Below are 17,954 nucleotides of genomic sequence, written 5' to 3'. Positions count from 1 at the left end.
TTTATAAAAAGGAGTGTGTGCATTAGATGTCTCCATAATGGGTAGTCTAAATGGTAATGAAGAATGAAGGAGGTTATAGCTTAAATTTTTCCAAGAATCAAAAAAAAAAAAAAAAAAAGAAAGAAAAAAGGCTAAATTCTTTCTTTTCACCTGAGACTCAAGTTTTATTCCCTGTTCTAGAATGGATCACTGGGAAAATGAATAGGATGTGAAGACCAAAAACTGTTTTATGAACAAAAATCACATTAATAAGACTGGCAGAACACTTAAGTTAGAAAGAATAGTAGAATAGACTATTATTATGTTAATGATTTTCAGAAGTGAGAAACATCATCGGTCACAGTTATGAAAGAAAGGAAACTGCTTTTTAAAAGGATTTATTCTTGGCTTTAAAATGTGTTTATAGTAAGATTTAAAAACAACATGATATTGTATATAAACTTAAGACATATTAAAAAAACCTGATTCTCCATGCTATTAACTTCTAGTTGGAACTGCTTTCTCTTTTTTCTCTATGAAACTTAAAGGAACAAATGAATTGAACAGTTCTCTTCTGCTTTGGTGGTTAGAGAAAACTAGGTTTAAAAGGGACTACCTGCTGAATCCTGTGATAGGGCTAAAAATAAAGCAAGGAGAATCACTGCCAACTTGAAAGATTTTCTCTTAAGCTGCAGTCCAGACGATCATTTTGTTAAAAAACAGAAACAAAAACAAATTAACACTATGAATTCTGCTTCTGATTTGAAGTATTTGAACTTTTAATAAATAATTTAATTTTACAGATCACATTGGAATCATAAAAGGGAAGTACATTGAGGGTTCTATTATTCTTGTAGTCACGCTGACTTAAGGATAAAGAATTGGTCAAAAGAAAACACCACTGTAATATCTTACTCATCCTGACTTTTATGATCAGGATAAAACTGTATTAGAACCAACATGTGCATTAAGGAAAACTGGTTCATAGTGGGTTACCTCTTAAAAACAAACCTAAAATAGGAACTAAACCAAGGGGAATTATATGAGTCAAAAGAACTGCACTTTGGAAACGTAGTTTTTTTTAATTATAAGGACACAATCTAAAAGAAACAGGTATGTTTACTTCGTTTGTAAAATAATACTTATAGTGACCAAATCTAGTCATAAAGATTTAAAGGAGATTTTTTTTCTTGATTAATTAATATACAGTCACAGTTTTAAGATATATAATTGAAATAAGAGTATACCAATATAGAAGCAGGCAAAGAGCATTGCTGTGATATACAAGCACAGAGATAAATTTTGAACTTTTTCCTTTTTCTCATTATGCAAATTCTGATGTAGAGTTTGAAGTTGTATATGTTTTACAAACTGGAAAGGTTGTTATCAATACCTAATTTATCATCATTTTGGTTTTTGTCGCCTTTGCAGTCTCTTGGATGTATTTTTTTATTGTACTTGTGTCCTGCATATTAGTCTTCTGTTCTTCAGTCCTGGCTGGGGAATTCCCTTGTTCTTTGATCACAGATGCAGTGTAAGGCCTTTTCAGTCCGAGATGATCTTTTGGACTAGTGGGAGCAGTCCTAGTGGACTCACTGATAGATGTAAGTTGATTTTCTCCTGCTGAACCAGACAAAAGGGCTTGGGTATTTATCAGGGCAAGTTCTTCATCAGCTATTGAATCACCTTCCAAAAGAGAGATGTCATTAAATTTTTTAAGTGGAGTCATCTGAGGAGAATTCAATTCTTTTTTCTTCATAGGTGTTTCATATTTGGTGCCACAACTCCGTGGTGGCTGAAATGCCTTCTGTGCAGCTGGAGAAACAAATGTACAAATGGGACTAACAGGTGGAGGTACAGGCAATCTGCTCAAGAAATCCAAGGCTCTTCTCTTTTTGCAGTTTTTTGGGTCATCAGTCTCTTTCTCCCCTTTGCAACAAGACTTTGAAGTCATTTGGGCTGCTGCAGGTGTGGAGACAGACTTCCCTTTTAGCTTACAAAGTGATAACGGACTTTGATAATTCATCTCACTACTGGGAGAAGACACCTAATAAAAAAAATTAAGTAGCCTATATAATTATGTCACAATATATAAAACAAAATCAAATTAGCTTTTCATTAAAAAATATTTAAACACAAATGCCACACACTTTCACTCTCCTAGTGGCTATGATTTCAAGAGACATTCATATTATTATTCTTATTCCAGAAGGAAATACTTTTGCATAAGAGGATATAAAAATGACATGAAAAGAAAGATGAAGATTAAAAGCAAAACAGGAGGTAGGGGACATAACTTATGCTTTGATCTTTTCCTTTTTGTTATTAACAAGTTAAACAAAGATAAGCATTTAAAAACCATTTTAAGAATACAGACTGCCTGTGTTCCTACTTTTCTAGTTTTGGGACTGAAGGCAGTTGCTTAACCCCTCCTGTATGTCAGTTTCCTCATCCGTAAAATGGAGATAATTTTTATCTCAGAGGGTTGTTGTGAGGATTAAATGAGTTAATATACATAACTTAGCAAGTGTTAGCTAAAGAATTAGTCCTTAGCCAATATTACAGACTTTAGCTTGATTTGCTTTTATTGTGATTTAAAGAGTTAAATCAAATTGAACTTAGAAACCCCTAATTATATAGAATAGTCCTCCAAGCAAAAAGACACAGGCAAAAAAACTTTCTTCAATCACATGTACTTGGAATTCTAAAAATCAAAGCACCTGTTTATAAAATTTGCCCCAAAGAGTGTTACACTCTGGCTTCAATAAACAAGATAAAATTTCCAGATAACCTATACCTACAGGAGGCACTTAACAATTAATGACACTTTCCAATTAAGTTTAATTACATTTTATCATGTTTACTAGGTATACATCAGAATATGTTGTTGCCTCTCTATATAATATTAATAAAATTCCTTAAATTTAGATTAACTTACCAGAAACTTATTTCCTGTATCAAGGACTGTTTGAGCAGTGTGTGGTGCTGAAGTATAGTCTTTAGTTGGGGTGGACCACTTGGGATTATTTGTATTAAGTATACGAATAAGCTTGTTTTCTGCATCATTGCAAAATATATCCATATTCTAAGAAAATAAATTGGAAGAGCTGTTTTGTAAAATGCAAACCTACACATTCATGTTTTCAGAAAAGGTAAATGGTTACCTTTAAAATCAGAAGTAAAAAATGCAGACCAGAAAAAAAAGGATGAGACACCCCAAATTTGATAGCAACTGTCAATTGTTAGAGGGAATGAAGGAGAGGGGTATGTGTGTGTCAGGGAAATAAATGAAGAGAGCTTCCCAACCATCTGGTTTAATCAGCAAGTTATCGTATGATACTGGATTTGGGACTCAGTCTCAGTTTTATTTACTACCTAACAGCCGTAAACCATCTAACATCTCACAGAGTACTCCTTAGGTTAGGAGTAAAATGAGAACCGTTTTATGTGTGATCCAAGAATTAACTGAAATAACATTTGGTTATACCACATGAAACTGTTGTTTCAGAAGTCACAAACGGTCAAATACCAGCAATTTGGTTATGGTTTAACCTAATTTCTAAGAGTATTTTGTTAAACTTTAAAATGATACATAAATGACACTCAGTCATCTCTGAACTGCCCTTGAATGGTCAGAGAAAATCTGGGATGTAAGCAATAGGTACTCTGCATGGGAGCCAAATAATGAATGTATCTCCCAGTTTAGAAACCAGATAAATCAGGGTGTTATTCTTTACAATGTGCATCAAGTCTAGGTAAAACATACAAACTTTCTTTATATAGCTAGCTACTCTAATGCTTTTAAAATATAATTTTATTTATATGAATTTTGACTAACACATTTCAAATATTAAACTACTGAACGAAGAGGCTTATCTTCTGTAGATTTTTTAAAAGTTAGCCATTTATAAAATCCAAAATTTTACTGGGAGGCAGCATTGCATAGTAGTTAATGGTTTGGGCTCTGCATTCAGATGGCTTTAAGTATGAATCCTGGTTCTACCAGTTTGGCTGTGTGACTTAACTTCTGTTTCTCATCAATGAAATGGGTAAACAGTTCCCTACTTCAGGGGTCCTCAACCCCCTACCACGTACTGGTGCTGGTCTGCGACCTGTTAGGGACCGGGCCGCACGGCAGGTGGTGAGTGGCGGGCAAGCAAGTGATCTGCTGCTCCCCATCACTCGCATCACTGCCTGAACCACACACCGCCGCCCTGTCCCCTCCTCCCCCACCCCCGTCCGTGGAAACATTATGTTCCACGAAACCGGTCCTTGGTGCCAAAAGTGTTGGGGACCGCTGCCCTACTTCATAATGTTGGTGGGAGAATTAAATGAGACAGGCTTAGAACAAGGCCAGACATACAGTAAGCACTCAATAAACTTTGTTCTCCTATTTGGTAATATTTCAAATCAAAAACAGGTATAAACTGTATAAAATATTAGATATGGAGTTTAAAATGTAAATTAAACAATTTTTTTTCTGGCCGTGCCGCACAGCATGCAGGACCTTAAGTTCCCCGACCAGGGACTGAACCTGCACCTCCTGCAGTGGAAGCATGGAGTCTTAACCACTGGACTGTCAGGGAGGTCCCTAAAATGTAAATTTGGATTCTAAATATTATTAACTAATTACACTGCCAAGTGCTGTAAATCATGGGTAACTCATATAATTCTTGTTAACAATTTCCAGTTTACCTACATAGTCTGTATATCTCTGAACATCCTTCTCACAACTTTTCCTAATTCAGTTCTTTTCAAATTCTTTTCTCCCTGATAGCTGTCACTCAACATCTCCTCAGGTTCATGAACAATTGACATATGATGAAATCTCAACTTACATTATACATCAACTATCCAATTTTCATAAAAGCTGCCACTTCCTTGACATTTGACTTGAAATAGGAAAATGCCAACATGCATGATAATGCTCAAAGCTAATTTTACCTCAATAGTATTTTTCATTTTGTGGAACATTTCTTGAAAATGGCCCTCCTTTGGACTGGCAGAAAACATGGAAAAATCTCCAGCAAATAAAGTAGGGATTCCTGATTTGGACTCTGGTCGCCACTGGAGGTTGCTTGCAGCAATTAACATGTGAGGTTTAATAATGTCTGCATTAAGATCTATCCAAAACTTTATTGCCAATAAATTATGGCATTCATCTGACAAATAGACCAAAGGAGCAAGACCTAAAATGGAAAAAAAATCCAAAAAGTAGGAAACAAAAAATCGAACTTCATTTATATTTGTGTTAGATAAATTTTAAAATACAAGGAACCTCTAAATATGGCCATTAATTTTGGTATGCTAATGGTAAAAACAAATCAAAATAACTAAATTTAAAGAAAGCTCAGGATTTCCAAAACAACCTGTCGCTTATGGTGCTAAAATTTCAATGCAATATGACAACACATTCTGTTAGAGGCCATGGGGAAGCAGGCAACATGTAAGCTGAATAATGAGCAGGGGAAATTCATCAAGATGGGAAGGAAAAGGCCATTCTAAGCAAAGTGAATGAATTTTTAAAGGTAGGAATGTTAAATGCTTTAGTGGGTCAAGAATGTGAAACTGTACAGTTTAACTGAGGTATGTGGGGTGGTGGTTTAAGGCAGGAGGTTGAAGGTTTTTTCAGGCGTCTGAAGGAGTTTTGGTTTCATTTTCTAAGGGCCAGGGAGCCACCAAAGATTTTAAGTTAGAAAACATCATGATTAGATTGGGTCTTGGAGAACTGGTATTTCAGGCTTAAGGTGGCACTTTGAACCTTTCTGATAGAAATGTCTTTCTCTCATACTTGAAATCAAAATAAATTAAAAAAGAAAGAAATGTCCACCAAAAACATACAAATAAGGAATATCCTGATATAAAATTTAAAAGTTGGTGATGAAGGAAAGAAACAAGATTGTGGGCAGAACCAAGCACAGGAGGGCTCAGCTTCTAGTCTCCTTCCCCATATTGGTGAAATGACACACGTTTTTAAGAATTCTGTTATCCTTAAATCTGAAGAAAAGCAAATAGAATGGGTATCCTTACTTTTTCCTTTTCTGATCAGAAATAATGAAAATGGCTATGGTGTAAAACAGGTGATCAGGATTGACTGACAGGATAACAGTTGTGTTATGGGTTGAATTGTGTCCTGTAAAAGATGTTGAAGTCCTAACCTGTGAATGTGACCTTATTTGCAAACATAGTACTTGCTGACAAAAATCAAGTTGAGGTCATTTCAGTACATCCTAATCCAATGTCCTTATAAAAAGGGGAAATTTGGATACAGACATGCACACAGGGAGAGTGCCATTTGAAGATGAAGGCAGAGACTGGGGTGATGCATCTACAAGCCAAGGAAGGCCAAAGATTGCTAGCAAACCATCAGAAGCTATGAGTGAGGCATTGGACAGATTCTCTCTCACAGCCTTCAGAATGAACCAAACCTGCCAATATCTTGATTTTGGACTTCAAGCCTTCAGAACTGTGAGACAGTATGTTGTTTAAGCCACCAGTTTATGGTTCAGCAAATTAATAGGTGAGGTTACTCACTGAGCTAGGGAAAGTGATCTAGAACAGAGATAATATCTTCCAGGGATATGGAATATATAGCGAATAGGAACTGAAATACCCAGCCCTCATACAGTAACTAAGGGGGGAAAATTGGTCTTGAGTACAGCAGAGGAAAAGAGTCAAGAACTGTAATGTGATGCTGGCAAGTTTCTTTCTACCATGCACCTCATCTCAACACCACAGTCTGCTGTGGGACCATGAGAACTAATCGCATGTCTGTCTCCACAGGAAGCCCAGGCTCCCAGTTCATCCTGCGCTCCCTGGACTCAGTCTCCAGAGAGCTTTGCACATTGCCTCTTTGGACAGCATCTCCGACCCCTCCCTTCTTAGCCTCACCTCCCTCTCTTTGCTATCAAATACCTTCTGACGGGCCTGAGTCAGGCCCTGGCTCTCTTCTCTATCTACTCCCACACCCAGCGCCCTCATCCAGTCTCATGATTTTAATCATCACCTGTATGTTGATGACTTCCCAACTTGTATCTTCAGCCCAGTCCAGTCCCTTAGAACTATATCCAGCTGTGAAGTAGAACTCTCTAAGTAGATTAAGCAACTAAAACTTAACGGTCCAAAACTGAGCTCCTGACCTTCCCTGCACACCTGTTTTTCTCATCGTCACTCCCCTCAGGAAATGGCAACTCCATTTGTCCAGCTGCTCAGACCAAAACCTTGGCCCTCACTCCTTGATTCCTCTCTTCATCCACACTGTCCCTCTACCTTCAAAATACAACCACAGTCCGACAATTTCTGGACACTTCCATTGCTTTTGTTTGCTCCAAACTATTCTCAATTGCCTAAATTTCTACAATAGCCTCCAGCTGATTTCCCTGTTTTGAGTCTCACGCCCCCTACAGTCTATTCTCAGTATAGCAGCCTGAGTGATCCTGTGAAAACCTCGTCAGGTGGTGTCAACGCCTCCACTTGAAACCTTCAGAGAAAAAGAGTACATGCAAGGACCACGCCATTACCTGGTCCTTCACTCCCTCCTCCCAGCTGTTACTGCTCACTCCCTGGCCTCTACTAATACTTAAAGGAACCAGGGAGGATCCTCCTGTAACATGACCTTTGTAATTGCCATTCCTCCTGCCTGGAATGTTCCTCCCCCAGATGTCCACATGCCTCTTTCCTCTAGTCCTTCAATTCTCATTCAGATGTCAACTTTGCAGTGAGGTCTTTCCTCACTTCCCTATCTAAAGCTACATTCCTCTCCCCTTCCCCCGATCCTACCTGTCACTCCTGACTTAATTTTTTTCCTTAGCCATACTAAGAAAACTATATGTGCTACTTATTTTGTTTGTGATCTCCCTCCTCGACCATAATGTAAGCTCCGTGAGGGCAGGGATACTTGTCTGTTTTGTTCATTGCTATGTACTTAGCATTTAGAACAGTGCCTGGCCCATAAAAGGCATTCAATAAATACTGATTGAATTAAATAAAAGTTACCCACCCTCTATAACAATAATATAACGAGTAGAGTCACCCAAGCATGACCAAGATGAAATAAAATGCTCAAAAACCATGTAGCATATTAACATGCTATGGTCAAAGAAGACCCCACAAAGCACTAAAACACAACTAAACAAAAACACGTTAAATAAAAAGAGGAAAAGAGCATAGCAAAAGACAAAGAGCACATCCCATAAAGTAAACAAAACTAGAAGAACAGAAGAAAATTTCTGAAGTCCTCAAAACTGATTCATGCTGTTGAACTTAATAGGAACATATACTCAATAAAATAAAAGCTTGCATATGAATATGGGATGAAAAATAGCCCGGCAAGATAAAAAGGAGACTGCAGGACCAGAGAAATAAACTGAGGACACCAGTATACTATCATAATGGGACAAATGCATGCATTACAAATAGCAAGGAATAAAACATATCAATATACTGCAAAAAATAAAATTACTGACATAAAGGCTGGATATAATCATGGTGAATGAAGCATAATCCAACATAAGACTAACTGCTGTCCTTGAAGTAGAAATCCCAATAAATGAAATAGCAGATTTATTCAAAGATATTACAGAATTTCTCTGATACAAAGAAAGCACTGAATCTGCAGATTAAAAGGGCATCTGTGTTCCAGGAGAACTGTATACAGACTGCTTATACTAAGACATAGCTTAAACTTTTGGACTTCAAAACATATTCTTCAGACATCTAGACATAAAAAGACAATCACCTAAATGGGGGAAAAATTAGGCCAGTCCCAGACTTTTCAATGTCAAAAGAGCAATTTCTACAAAGTTCTGAGGGAAGAAAGAAGCAAGAACCCATATTATTATGCCTGCCAAAATACAGTCTCAGAATTAGAGCAACAGGTTCACATTTCAAACATATGAGGAACTCATGGAATATGGCACATTGGAAACCTTGAAAAAAACAGTGACAATAAACCTTAGCCAAAGAACTGAGGAAGGGAGAAATTGTGACAGGGCAGTTGATAAACAAGAAATCCACTGACCTGAGACCCTACCCTGGACCAGGCACTGTTTTAAGAGCTGAGGATACAGCAGTAGCAAAGTGTCTGCCCTTAGAGACCTAACATTCCAGAAGAGGGAGACAAAAAACCCCATAAATATGTATTGTTAGTGGTGGTGGGTGCTATGGAGAAAAATAAAGCAGAGTAAAGGGGTAAAAGTGCTAGGCTGGGAGCAGAGAAAGTACAGCTCTTTTACAAAGGGTGCTCAGGGAAAGGCTTCTTATGAGGTTGCATTTGACCAGAGACTTCAAGGAGCCAAGGGGGCCGGCTATGTGGCCGCCTGGGGAAAAGCATTTCTGGGAGAGGCAGCAGTGAGTGTAAAGGCTCTGTGATGAAAGTGGGCTCAAGAATAGCAAGGAAGGGACTTCCCTGGTGGCACAGTGGTTAAGAATCCGTATGCCAATGCAGGGGACACAGGTTCGAGCCCTGGTCCAGGAAGATCCCACATGCCGTGGAGCAGCTAAGCCTGTGTGCCACAACTACTGAGCCTGTGCTCTAGAGCCCGTGAGCCACAACTACTGAAGCTGGCGTGCCTAGAACCCGTGCTCTGCAACAAGAGAAGCCAATAAGAAGCCTGCACACTGCAACGAAGAGTAGCCCCCACTCACCGCAACTAGAGAAAGCCCGTGCACAGCAACAAAGACCCAACACAGCCCAGAAATAAATAAATAAAATTAATTAATTAAAAAAAATAAAAAAGAATAGCAAGGAAGGTGTCAACACAGTTGAAGGGAGGATGAGGGACAGCGTTCTGGGAGGTGAGAGTGGTGAAACCAAGTGCTGAGGAGGCCTGGCACAAAATAATCAATAAATGGGAGGCTTTTGTGCTTAAGTTGAGACACAGTTGGGCCTTTACACTTGCTTTCAGATAAAATCTATGGAACAAGGTATGGAAGGAGGAACGAGCAATGTCATACTGAAGGAATAAAATATAAATGAATTTGGCTAAGATGTTGGAGAGTGGTAAAGACTGAAGTAGGAGGTGAAGGCTTGCACAGCCCAGAAATAAATAAATAAAATTAATTAATTAAAAAAAATAAAAAAGAATAGCAAGGAAGGTGTCAACACAGTTGAAGGGAGGATGAGGGACAGCGTTCTGGGAGGTGAGAGTGGTGAAACCAAGTGCTGAGGAGGCCTGGCACAAAATAATCAATAAATGGGAGGCTTTTGTGCTTAAGTTGAGACACAGTTGGGCCTTTACACTTGCTTTCAGATAAAATCTATGGAACAAGGTATGGAAGGAGGAACGAGCAATGTCATACTGAAGGAATAAAATATAAATGAATTTGGCTAAGATGTTGGAGAGTGGTAAAGACTGAAGTAGGAGGTGAAGGCTTGATAGCTCAGTGAACTGCAGAAGATTATAATTATTTGTCTAGTAATCACTAATATGCAAAACATTTTCTAGCAATTTCTTTAAAATTAAGTAGCACAGAATGGGATGTAAGTTGTTTCCTTGTAATATTGTAGAATTGCTTTTCATTAAGAATCGAGGTTAAAAAAGCCTACTTTCAAATCACTAGTTACCAAACTTGCCTATTAGTAGCTCCAGTGAATCATAAGGAAGACAAATTTTAAAATATAATGTTTTTCTAAAGCATCAATAAAAAGCTACCATTAAATACACTGTGTATTACCTATTTTTTTCACAACAGAAACTACAAATCCTATTAGGTCCACCTCAGAACAAGGTGGCTGGAAGTCTGGATCCAATAATTTGTTGAAGTGAAGCGGCTCCCTTGGCTGATAAACTTGTAATAGAATTTCATCTGAAGCCTACAAGAAAAACAAATATATCAGTATATGTAGATTCAATAAACAAATACACATCTATCAAAACTGAAAAATCATGATGAAAAGTTTATACCGGTAGTTGTTGATACTGCGTTTTTTTTGTTGCTGTTAACTGTATGTTAGCTCTTTCGGATTTACTTTTAGATTTTGATGCTGCAAGATGATAGATTCTGTATCTCTTTCCCTCTGTTAAGAGAGAATATAAATCTGATGATGGACGCCAGATACTCAACACAACTAGAGAAAGAGGAAAAAGACACAATATAAGAAATGATAATCATTGAGAGTCCTGTTTAAAAATAAACACTGAGAACAATAAAGATCTAAGGGTTATAGTATCATTTTGTGGGTACTGGTAGCCCATTTTTGCTCCTCTTAACATTTTATCTACCATTTGAAATAATTTTATTAATAAGATAATAATTTTTTAAACTTAAAATTGATAAAAACAAAAACTTTACATACTGACCTGAATCTTTTTCCTTTCTCTTACAGCTCATGATACGCAGCTTCCACACAGGTGTAACGTCTCTTGGTAAAATCTGTTCCCGTTGCTCAGCAGACTCCATAGCCTTCCTGAGTTCCACATGGATCTGGGCTTGCTTCTTATCATTCAACGTCCGTCTGTGATTATTCAAGGCTCTTAACTGCTCTTCACTAAAATAACCCTATGGCCATTTAGTACATTGAGGCAGATGATTTTGGAATAAATAGCAAACAAAACAGAAACAAACCACCTCATCTACTGTAAATGAATCTCTTTAAATGGGGTCAAAATACAACAGAATTTAGTTCACTTTAAGGATGTGACAATATAAAAATTGAGATTAATGTACTCATCTTATCACATAACAAATATTTTCAAGTGACTTAAAGAGTTTACTAATCTTTGTGACAAGTTTACCTAGGGTGGGGCTTCCCTGGTGGCGCAGTGGTTAAGTGGTTAAGAATCCCCCTGCCAAGGCAGGGGACACGGGTTTGAGCCCTGGTCCGGGAAGATCCCACATGCCACAGAGCAGCTAAGCCCGTGCACAACTACTGAGCCTGTGCTCTAGAACCCATGAGCCACAACTACTGAGCCCGTGTGCCACACCTACTGAAGCCCTCACGCCTAGAGCCCGCGCTCTGCAATAAGAAGCCCACGCACCGCAACGAAAACCTAACACAGCCATAGATGAATGAATGAATGAATGAATAAGAAGAATTTACCTAGGGCCAAAACAACCCTTACTTATAAATATACTCTAATAATCATAATCATCAACACTGACATTATAAGTGGTTAACATCTGAATGCCTATTATATTTGAGAAATAGATCTATGTGTGGGTAATGTATTAATTCATTTATCATTACAATAATCCTGTGAGGTAGGTACTATTCCTGTTTCCATGTGGTAGATGATGAAACTGAGGTACAGACAGAATAAATAATTTGCAGAGGAATACAGGCAGGGGTTGGCTCAAGGGGACTCATTCTTATCCCCCTGTAGTAAAATTTCATTAACTCTCTGGAACAGTAGATACAATTTAAAACAGACATGTACTACAAGCACTTATCTCTGCCTCTACATTTCTCTCCCAATCATTTAGCAAATTGGTGTTTGAACCTCCTGGGAACCTCACCCAGTATTAACAAAAAAAAAAATCAACCAAAAATAAACAGAAATCCTGACATATAACCTACTAGACTGCTGCTGACTTACCCACGTTAATACACCATCTATAATGAGAAGGGAGATTATGAAATCCCTGTGCCTTACAAAGGTCTTCCTAAATAGGCAGGGTTTAGGTTAAACATGAATTTTTTAAAAAAATGTGATTTCAGAAGTCCCACAATACTAAACATTGTCACTGAAAACAAGTCCTTTTAACAGGGTATTTTAGAAATTGATGGCAATTTTTCCCTCTGGGAATGATGATACCTTTCAGTGACTCTCATAGAATTACAATTACATAGACTTAGAACCTTAGAGATAAGCTACTCTCAGGCTTTCCCCTGGCAGATGGCAGAGAGGAGGTCTGAGAGAGAAATCACCTGTCCAGCTACACAGGGGCAGAGCCAGGTCTAGAACTTAGTCCTCCAACTCTCATTCTGCCCCCTTTCTCCTTATAAGTAAATTTTATAAAAGGAAACCAGAATAATATTTTGTTAAATTTTATGGATGAAATTAAAACTATCTTCATAAGCTTCAACAAACATAAAGAGATAGAGGCAAATAATTTCTCAGGAGAGCATAATAAAGCCTTACTGACTTGTAGCAAGTATACTCACAGGCTTGAAAATCAGACTCACTTCCCACAGGGAGAATCTGAGTTGTAACATTTGGGAATATAAGGGAATTCTGGTTCAGAACAGCACTGCTCACTCTCCAAGCAGAGTACTGTTTATTTTGAGGTCCCATTATTTAAGAAAGTTAAGGTTATATACAACATTTATTGTCATCAAATAAATGAGATTAATCAATAAACTGTTTTCCTAAAATTTCCCCTCTCCTCCCTATTTAGCAGACTAATCCTAGAATTTGCATTAATTAGATACCCAGGTGTCTAAAAATTTAGGAAGTAGCCTACCTTAATGTATGAAATGATATTCTAATAATAATAACATTTACATAGAACTTTGTAACAGTACACTTTACACACATTATCCAATTTGATCCTAAAACAACATCTTTTGTGCCCATTTGATAGCTCTTTTATACCCAGTTTGCTTAGCTAATCAATGGTTGAGCCATGATCTAAAGCCTATGCTATTTGTAACACACTTTCATGCTTCTGAAAGTTTTCCACCTAAGTATCCTTAAGGTAGAGGATTATGAAATAAACTCTAGGTAGGATCTGAGAAAGAGCTGAGAACATGGAAACTGAGACAGTGCTCTGAAGGTATTTGTTTTACCTTTAAAATAAGCAAGTTTTGCCTGCATTTTAAACCATATTTAATATATAAATTATTTAACCCTCTCATTCTCTATTTGGTACAGAAGTAGAAATGTAGCACCCTGGTTTGGTACATCACTGAGGACCCCCATCACCGAGGTACACATCCCTTGGAGAAACACAGCATTTCAACACAGTGCTTCCTGTAATGGCCAGATGAGTGACTATAGCTCTCCACCTTGAAGGATGAAGATTAGCCTCACTGTATTACTCTCTCACCTCAAGGTAACTTGGGTCTGGTGAATCCTTCACAGCTTCATAAAGTTCTGCACCATCTTGCAAAGCACGGACTTGCTGTCTTGTTAGTGCACGTGATGGTATACATCGTTCTGTTATATTTTCTAGGAAAAAAGCAACACTAATTAGCTAAACTATAAATTTGAGAACACTGAAAACTAGAGAACTCAACAAAAAAAAACACTCAAAGAAGGAAGGTTCAAAATAAACCACTTATCTGCTAAAAGTTCTCCAGGAAAATCTGAAACTAGTGTATTCATGGTTTAATAAGTTCTCATACAAAGAGTTTACTTCATTAGCGCAATTGGTAAATTTCATGATTTACATGAAAATGATTTCATGTAAGTAAATGATTTCATGATTCATTTAATTATGAGCTAGTGATAATTTTAAGCAAATCAAGTACTGAGTCCCATTTTCCTGCAGATTTATTTAGAACATGAAGTTAAACAATAAAGAAAATCATGAGATCCACCTCCTAGAGTAATGGAAATAAAAACAAAAATAAACAAATGGGACCTAATGAAACTTCAAAGCTTTTGCAAAGCAAAGGAAACTACAATCAAGACGAAAAGACAACCCTCAGAATGGGAGAAAATATTTGCAAACAAATCAACGGACAAAGGATTAATCTCCAAAACATACAAGCAATGCATGCAGCTCAATATTAAAAAAACAAACAACCCAATCAAAAACTGGGCAGAAAACCTAAATAGACATTTCTCCAAAGAAGACATACAGATGGCCAAGAAGCACATGAAAAGCTGCTCAACATCACTAATTATTAGAGAAATGCAGATCAAAACTACAATGAGGTATCACCTCACACCAGTCAGAATGGGCATCATCAGAAAATCTACAAACAACAAATGCTGGAGAGGGTGTGGAGAAAAGGGAACCCTCTTGCACTGTTGGTGGGAATGTAAAAGACACATGCACCCCAATGTTCACTGCAGCACTATTTACAATAGCCAGGTCATGGAAGCAACCTAAATGCCCATCAAGAGATGAATGGATAAAGAAGATGTGGCACATATATACAATGGAATATTACTCAGCCATAAAAAGGAACGAAATTGGGTCATTTGTAGAGACACGGATGGATCTAGAGACTGTCATACAGAGTGAAGCAAGTCAGAGAGAAAAACAAATACCGTATTTTAACACATATATGTGGAACCTAGAAAAATGGTACAGATGAACCGGTTTGCAGGGCAGAAATTGAGACACAGATGTAGAGAACAAACGTATGGACACCAAGGGGGGAAAGCGACGGGTGGTTGTGGTGGTGGTGTGATGAATCGGGAGATTGGGATTGACATGTATACACTGATGTGTATAAAACTGATGATTAATAAGGACCTGCTGTATAAAAAATAAAATTCAAAAAAAAATAAAGAAAATCATGAAGAAATGCAGAACATAAAATTTTCTGCAATAAAAAAAGGTAGATAAAAGAAGTAAAATTTCACATCCTTTAAGCATAAAACACTATGATTTTCATTATTCAAATTGATGCCACAGGGAAAATAAGCTCTAGTTCCAGGTATAAAAACATAAAGATCAACAACAACAACAGCAAAAATGCAAGTTATATAATGTAGATAAGGACACAGAGGAAAGAGAATGACAAACGGCTTGGGGAGAATAATTTGATAGTTCTTTCCCTTGTTGCTTTTTTTCCCTCTAATACCAAAAATCGATGCTACAAATACTTTAGTACTAAAGCTTACGGGCCAGTTTAATTAAGACTTCTGAAAAGTGCTGTAGGTATGTAATGTTTAATTGCCTAAGAATTTGTGAGGATCTAAAAGCTCACTATGTTGAATAAAGATGTGATATTTTGGGGCCAATTCAATGCTTGTCTGTTTACCTATGTAGTATATATTTTTTCAAATCAGAAAAAATTCAAATTCAGAATCAGAAAAAAAATACCTATTACTCAAAATAAAGACAATTCACCCAGTTAGAAGCCTCTAAAACTCTGAGGAAAAGATCTTGTAAATACAACTCATTTTACCTTCATGCTCTTCAAATTCTGCTTGAATTTTAGTGAATAGGGCTTCCAGTTTCTTTTGCTGGGCTTCTGCATATTTTGTTGCTTCCTTTTCTTCTTCTCTTTCATTGCGAAATATGTATAATCCAGATGATGTCTTCTCCATCCACTGTAATAATGTGTCAAACAGAAATACAGGGTAGGGAGCAATCATTCAAATTAATTGTCTCTAAAGAAAGAAATACAGAGTAAGTTTCAAGAATACATCATACCTGTATAGGGTATGCTCTTTGAATAATTATATCAACACAACCAACATTTCCTCCATCGCTGAAAAGTGATGACAAGGGAAGAGGAAAAGGTCTAGGATTGGAAAAGAATCCGAGTTTGGCATACCAGCAAGCAGGCCGAGTGCTGTTAGCAGAAATCTGGACAAATTAATAAATTGATTTATAAGTTAAATATATACCCGTATTCAATTCTATTTCAGATTTTATAATAATTTTCCTTCTTTTACGGCTGACACCAAATCACCTCATTGTGAAATTTCAGAATGATGGAGACAATCTTAAAAACGTCTTAGGAACAGATCACATAGTAAAGGACTAGGAATAAGACCAGCACTGAACTTAACAGAAACTATACCAGAAGCAAGAAGGTAACAGAGGAAATGTCTTCAAAATTCTGAAGGAATTATAATATTTCAACCTCAAATTCTATATTCAGCCAACCTTGTAATAAGATAAAAAAAAACTGCATGTTTCCTTTCTCAAGAAGCCTCTGGCAATTGTGTGCCCTTAAAGCTAGGGAATACATCTAGAAAGGTATGGAATCCAGAGCATAGGGCTTCTAACACAGAAAGAGGTGAAAATAATTTCAAGAATAACTGTGCAGCATACATAGAAGATAACCACTTCAGAACTAAGCAGGAACATGGAGAGATCCAAGGAATCTCCAAGAAAAAGAAATGGAACTGATAAAGGTATTTTAACATAGTGAGACAATTTTTATATGGCTCCTGTGTGGGAATGAGTTGGTAATAAGGATAAAGAAAATTAAGAAAAACAAAAAAGACAAGACAGTTAATAACTCCAGGGAAAGCAGTAAGTTGTAAAGAAAGGAAATGTAATCATGGTATACTGTATGCTGAGCTGCAAAAAATATTTTTCATAGTCATTATAACATAAACATTGAATACTGACTTCAATCCTCATCTTTCATAGCAGGAAGCTAACAGTTAATGTCTAAACTGAAGGTGAAAAGAAGACCTAACAGTATAAGCAAAAGAAACAGCCAAAGGGATTGGAAGTGGCTGCCTTTGGGGAGCATGAACGGGGTTTAGACAGGGTTGCATCAGTGACTGCTTTTGTGTGTGGGGGCCTATATACCTTATTTTACTTGAGTTTTGAAATTATGCACATATACTGATTTGATAAAAACAAAACAAAAATTGAAAGCCAGTGCAACTTTGATATTCTAAGCAACATAAAACAAAAGCCTGTTTCAGCTTGACTAAAAGCAACCCAAGTTAATGACAAATTATCTCTTTAACTTAAAAATGACTGATTTATGAAAATGCTTTCCTGAATTACAGTGATCCAGAATACAACAAAAGTAAATTCTTTACAAGGTTACCTCATAAGTGAATCTGAATGTGCAACATTAGCAGTCATTTCCGATAGCAATATTACAGACTATTCAACATGACAAAGTCCTGTTATCTAGGTTTAAATCTACATAGAGATGAAAGGTGTACTTTAGTATTCTATATCCAAGAATCACTGAAATCTAATGTTCTAATCACACCGGAACAGAGATTTGGCCACGTAATCACAGTGGAAGCAGAGCAATACTATGAGAACAACATGAGGGCTATAGGTACCAAGATCAAACATCTGGTGCAAATTTACTCCTGCTCTTTAACTGCAACTGCATTATTTTAGCTCAGTAAATATCTCTGGCTTTCCAAAAA

At 37.0% G+C, this 17,954-nt stretch overlaps 1 protein-coding gene across 3 annotated transcripts in view; it reads right to left on the bottom strand.

Moving 5' to 3' along the window:
• Positions 1 to 765: 765 nt before the first annotated feature.
• The window catches only part of BRCA2 (BRCA2 DNA repair associated), a 55,331-nt gene continuing 38,142 nt past the window's right edge, over positions 766 to 17,954 (bottom strand). Inside the window, exons 19-27 of one of the 3 annotated variants that reach the window (XM_055089318.1) lie at positions 16,255 to 16,410; positions 16,007 to 16,151; positions 13,969 to 14,090; positions 11,280 to 11,478; positions 10,884 to 11,047; positions 10,654 to 10,792; positions 4,924 to 5,168; positions 2,918 to 3,064; positions 766 to 2,026 (exon numbers count right to left, since the gene is read on the bottom strand). In XM_055089318.1, coding sequence (XP_054945293.1) covers positions 1,373 to 2,026; positions 2,918 to 3,064; positions 4,924 to 5,168; positions 10,654 to 10,792; positions 10,884 to 11,047; positions 11,280 to 11,478; positions 13,969 to 14,090; positions 16,007 to 16,151; positions 16,255 to 16,410 — 1,971 coding nt within the window. In that variant the 3' untranslated portion in view covers positions 766 to 1,372. Of the gene's footprint in view, positions 2,027 to 2,917; positions 3,065 to 4,923; positions 5,169 to 10,653; positions 11,048 to 11,279; positions 11,479 to 13,968; positions 14,091 to 16,006; positions 16,152 to 16,254; positions 16,411 to 17,954 lie in introns of those variants that run through there. The other 2 variants (XM_055089319.1, XM_055089320.1) reach the window with 2 other exon arrangements.

The sequence above is a fragment of the Physeter macrocephalus genome, chromosome 13 (assembly GCF_002837175.3).
Source record: "Physeter macrocephalus isolate SW-GA chromosome 13, ASM283717v5, whole genome shotgun sequence".
NCBI lineage: Eukaryota > Metazoa > Chordata > Mammalia > Artiodactyla > Physeteridae > Physeter > Physeter macrocephalus.
This window is presented reverse-complemented; position numbering and strand designations above follow the sequence as displayed.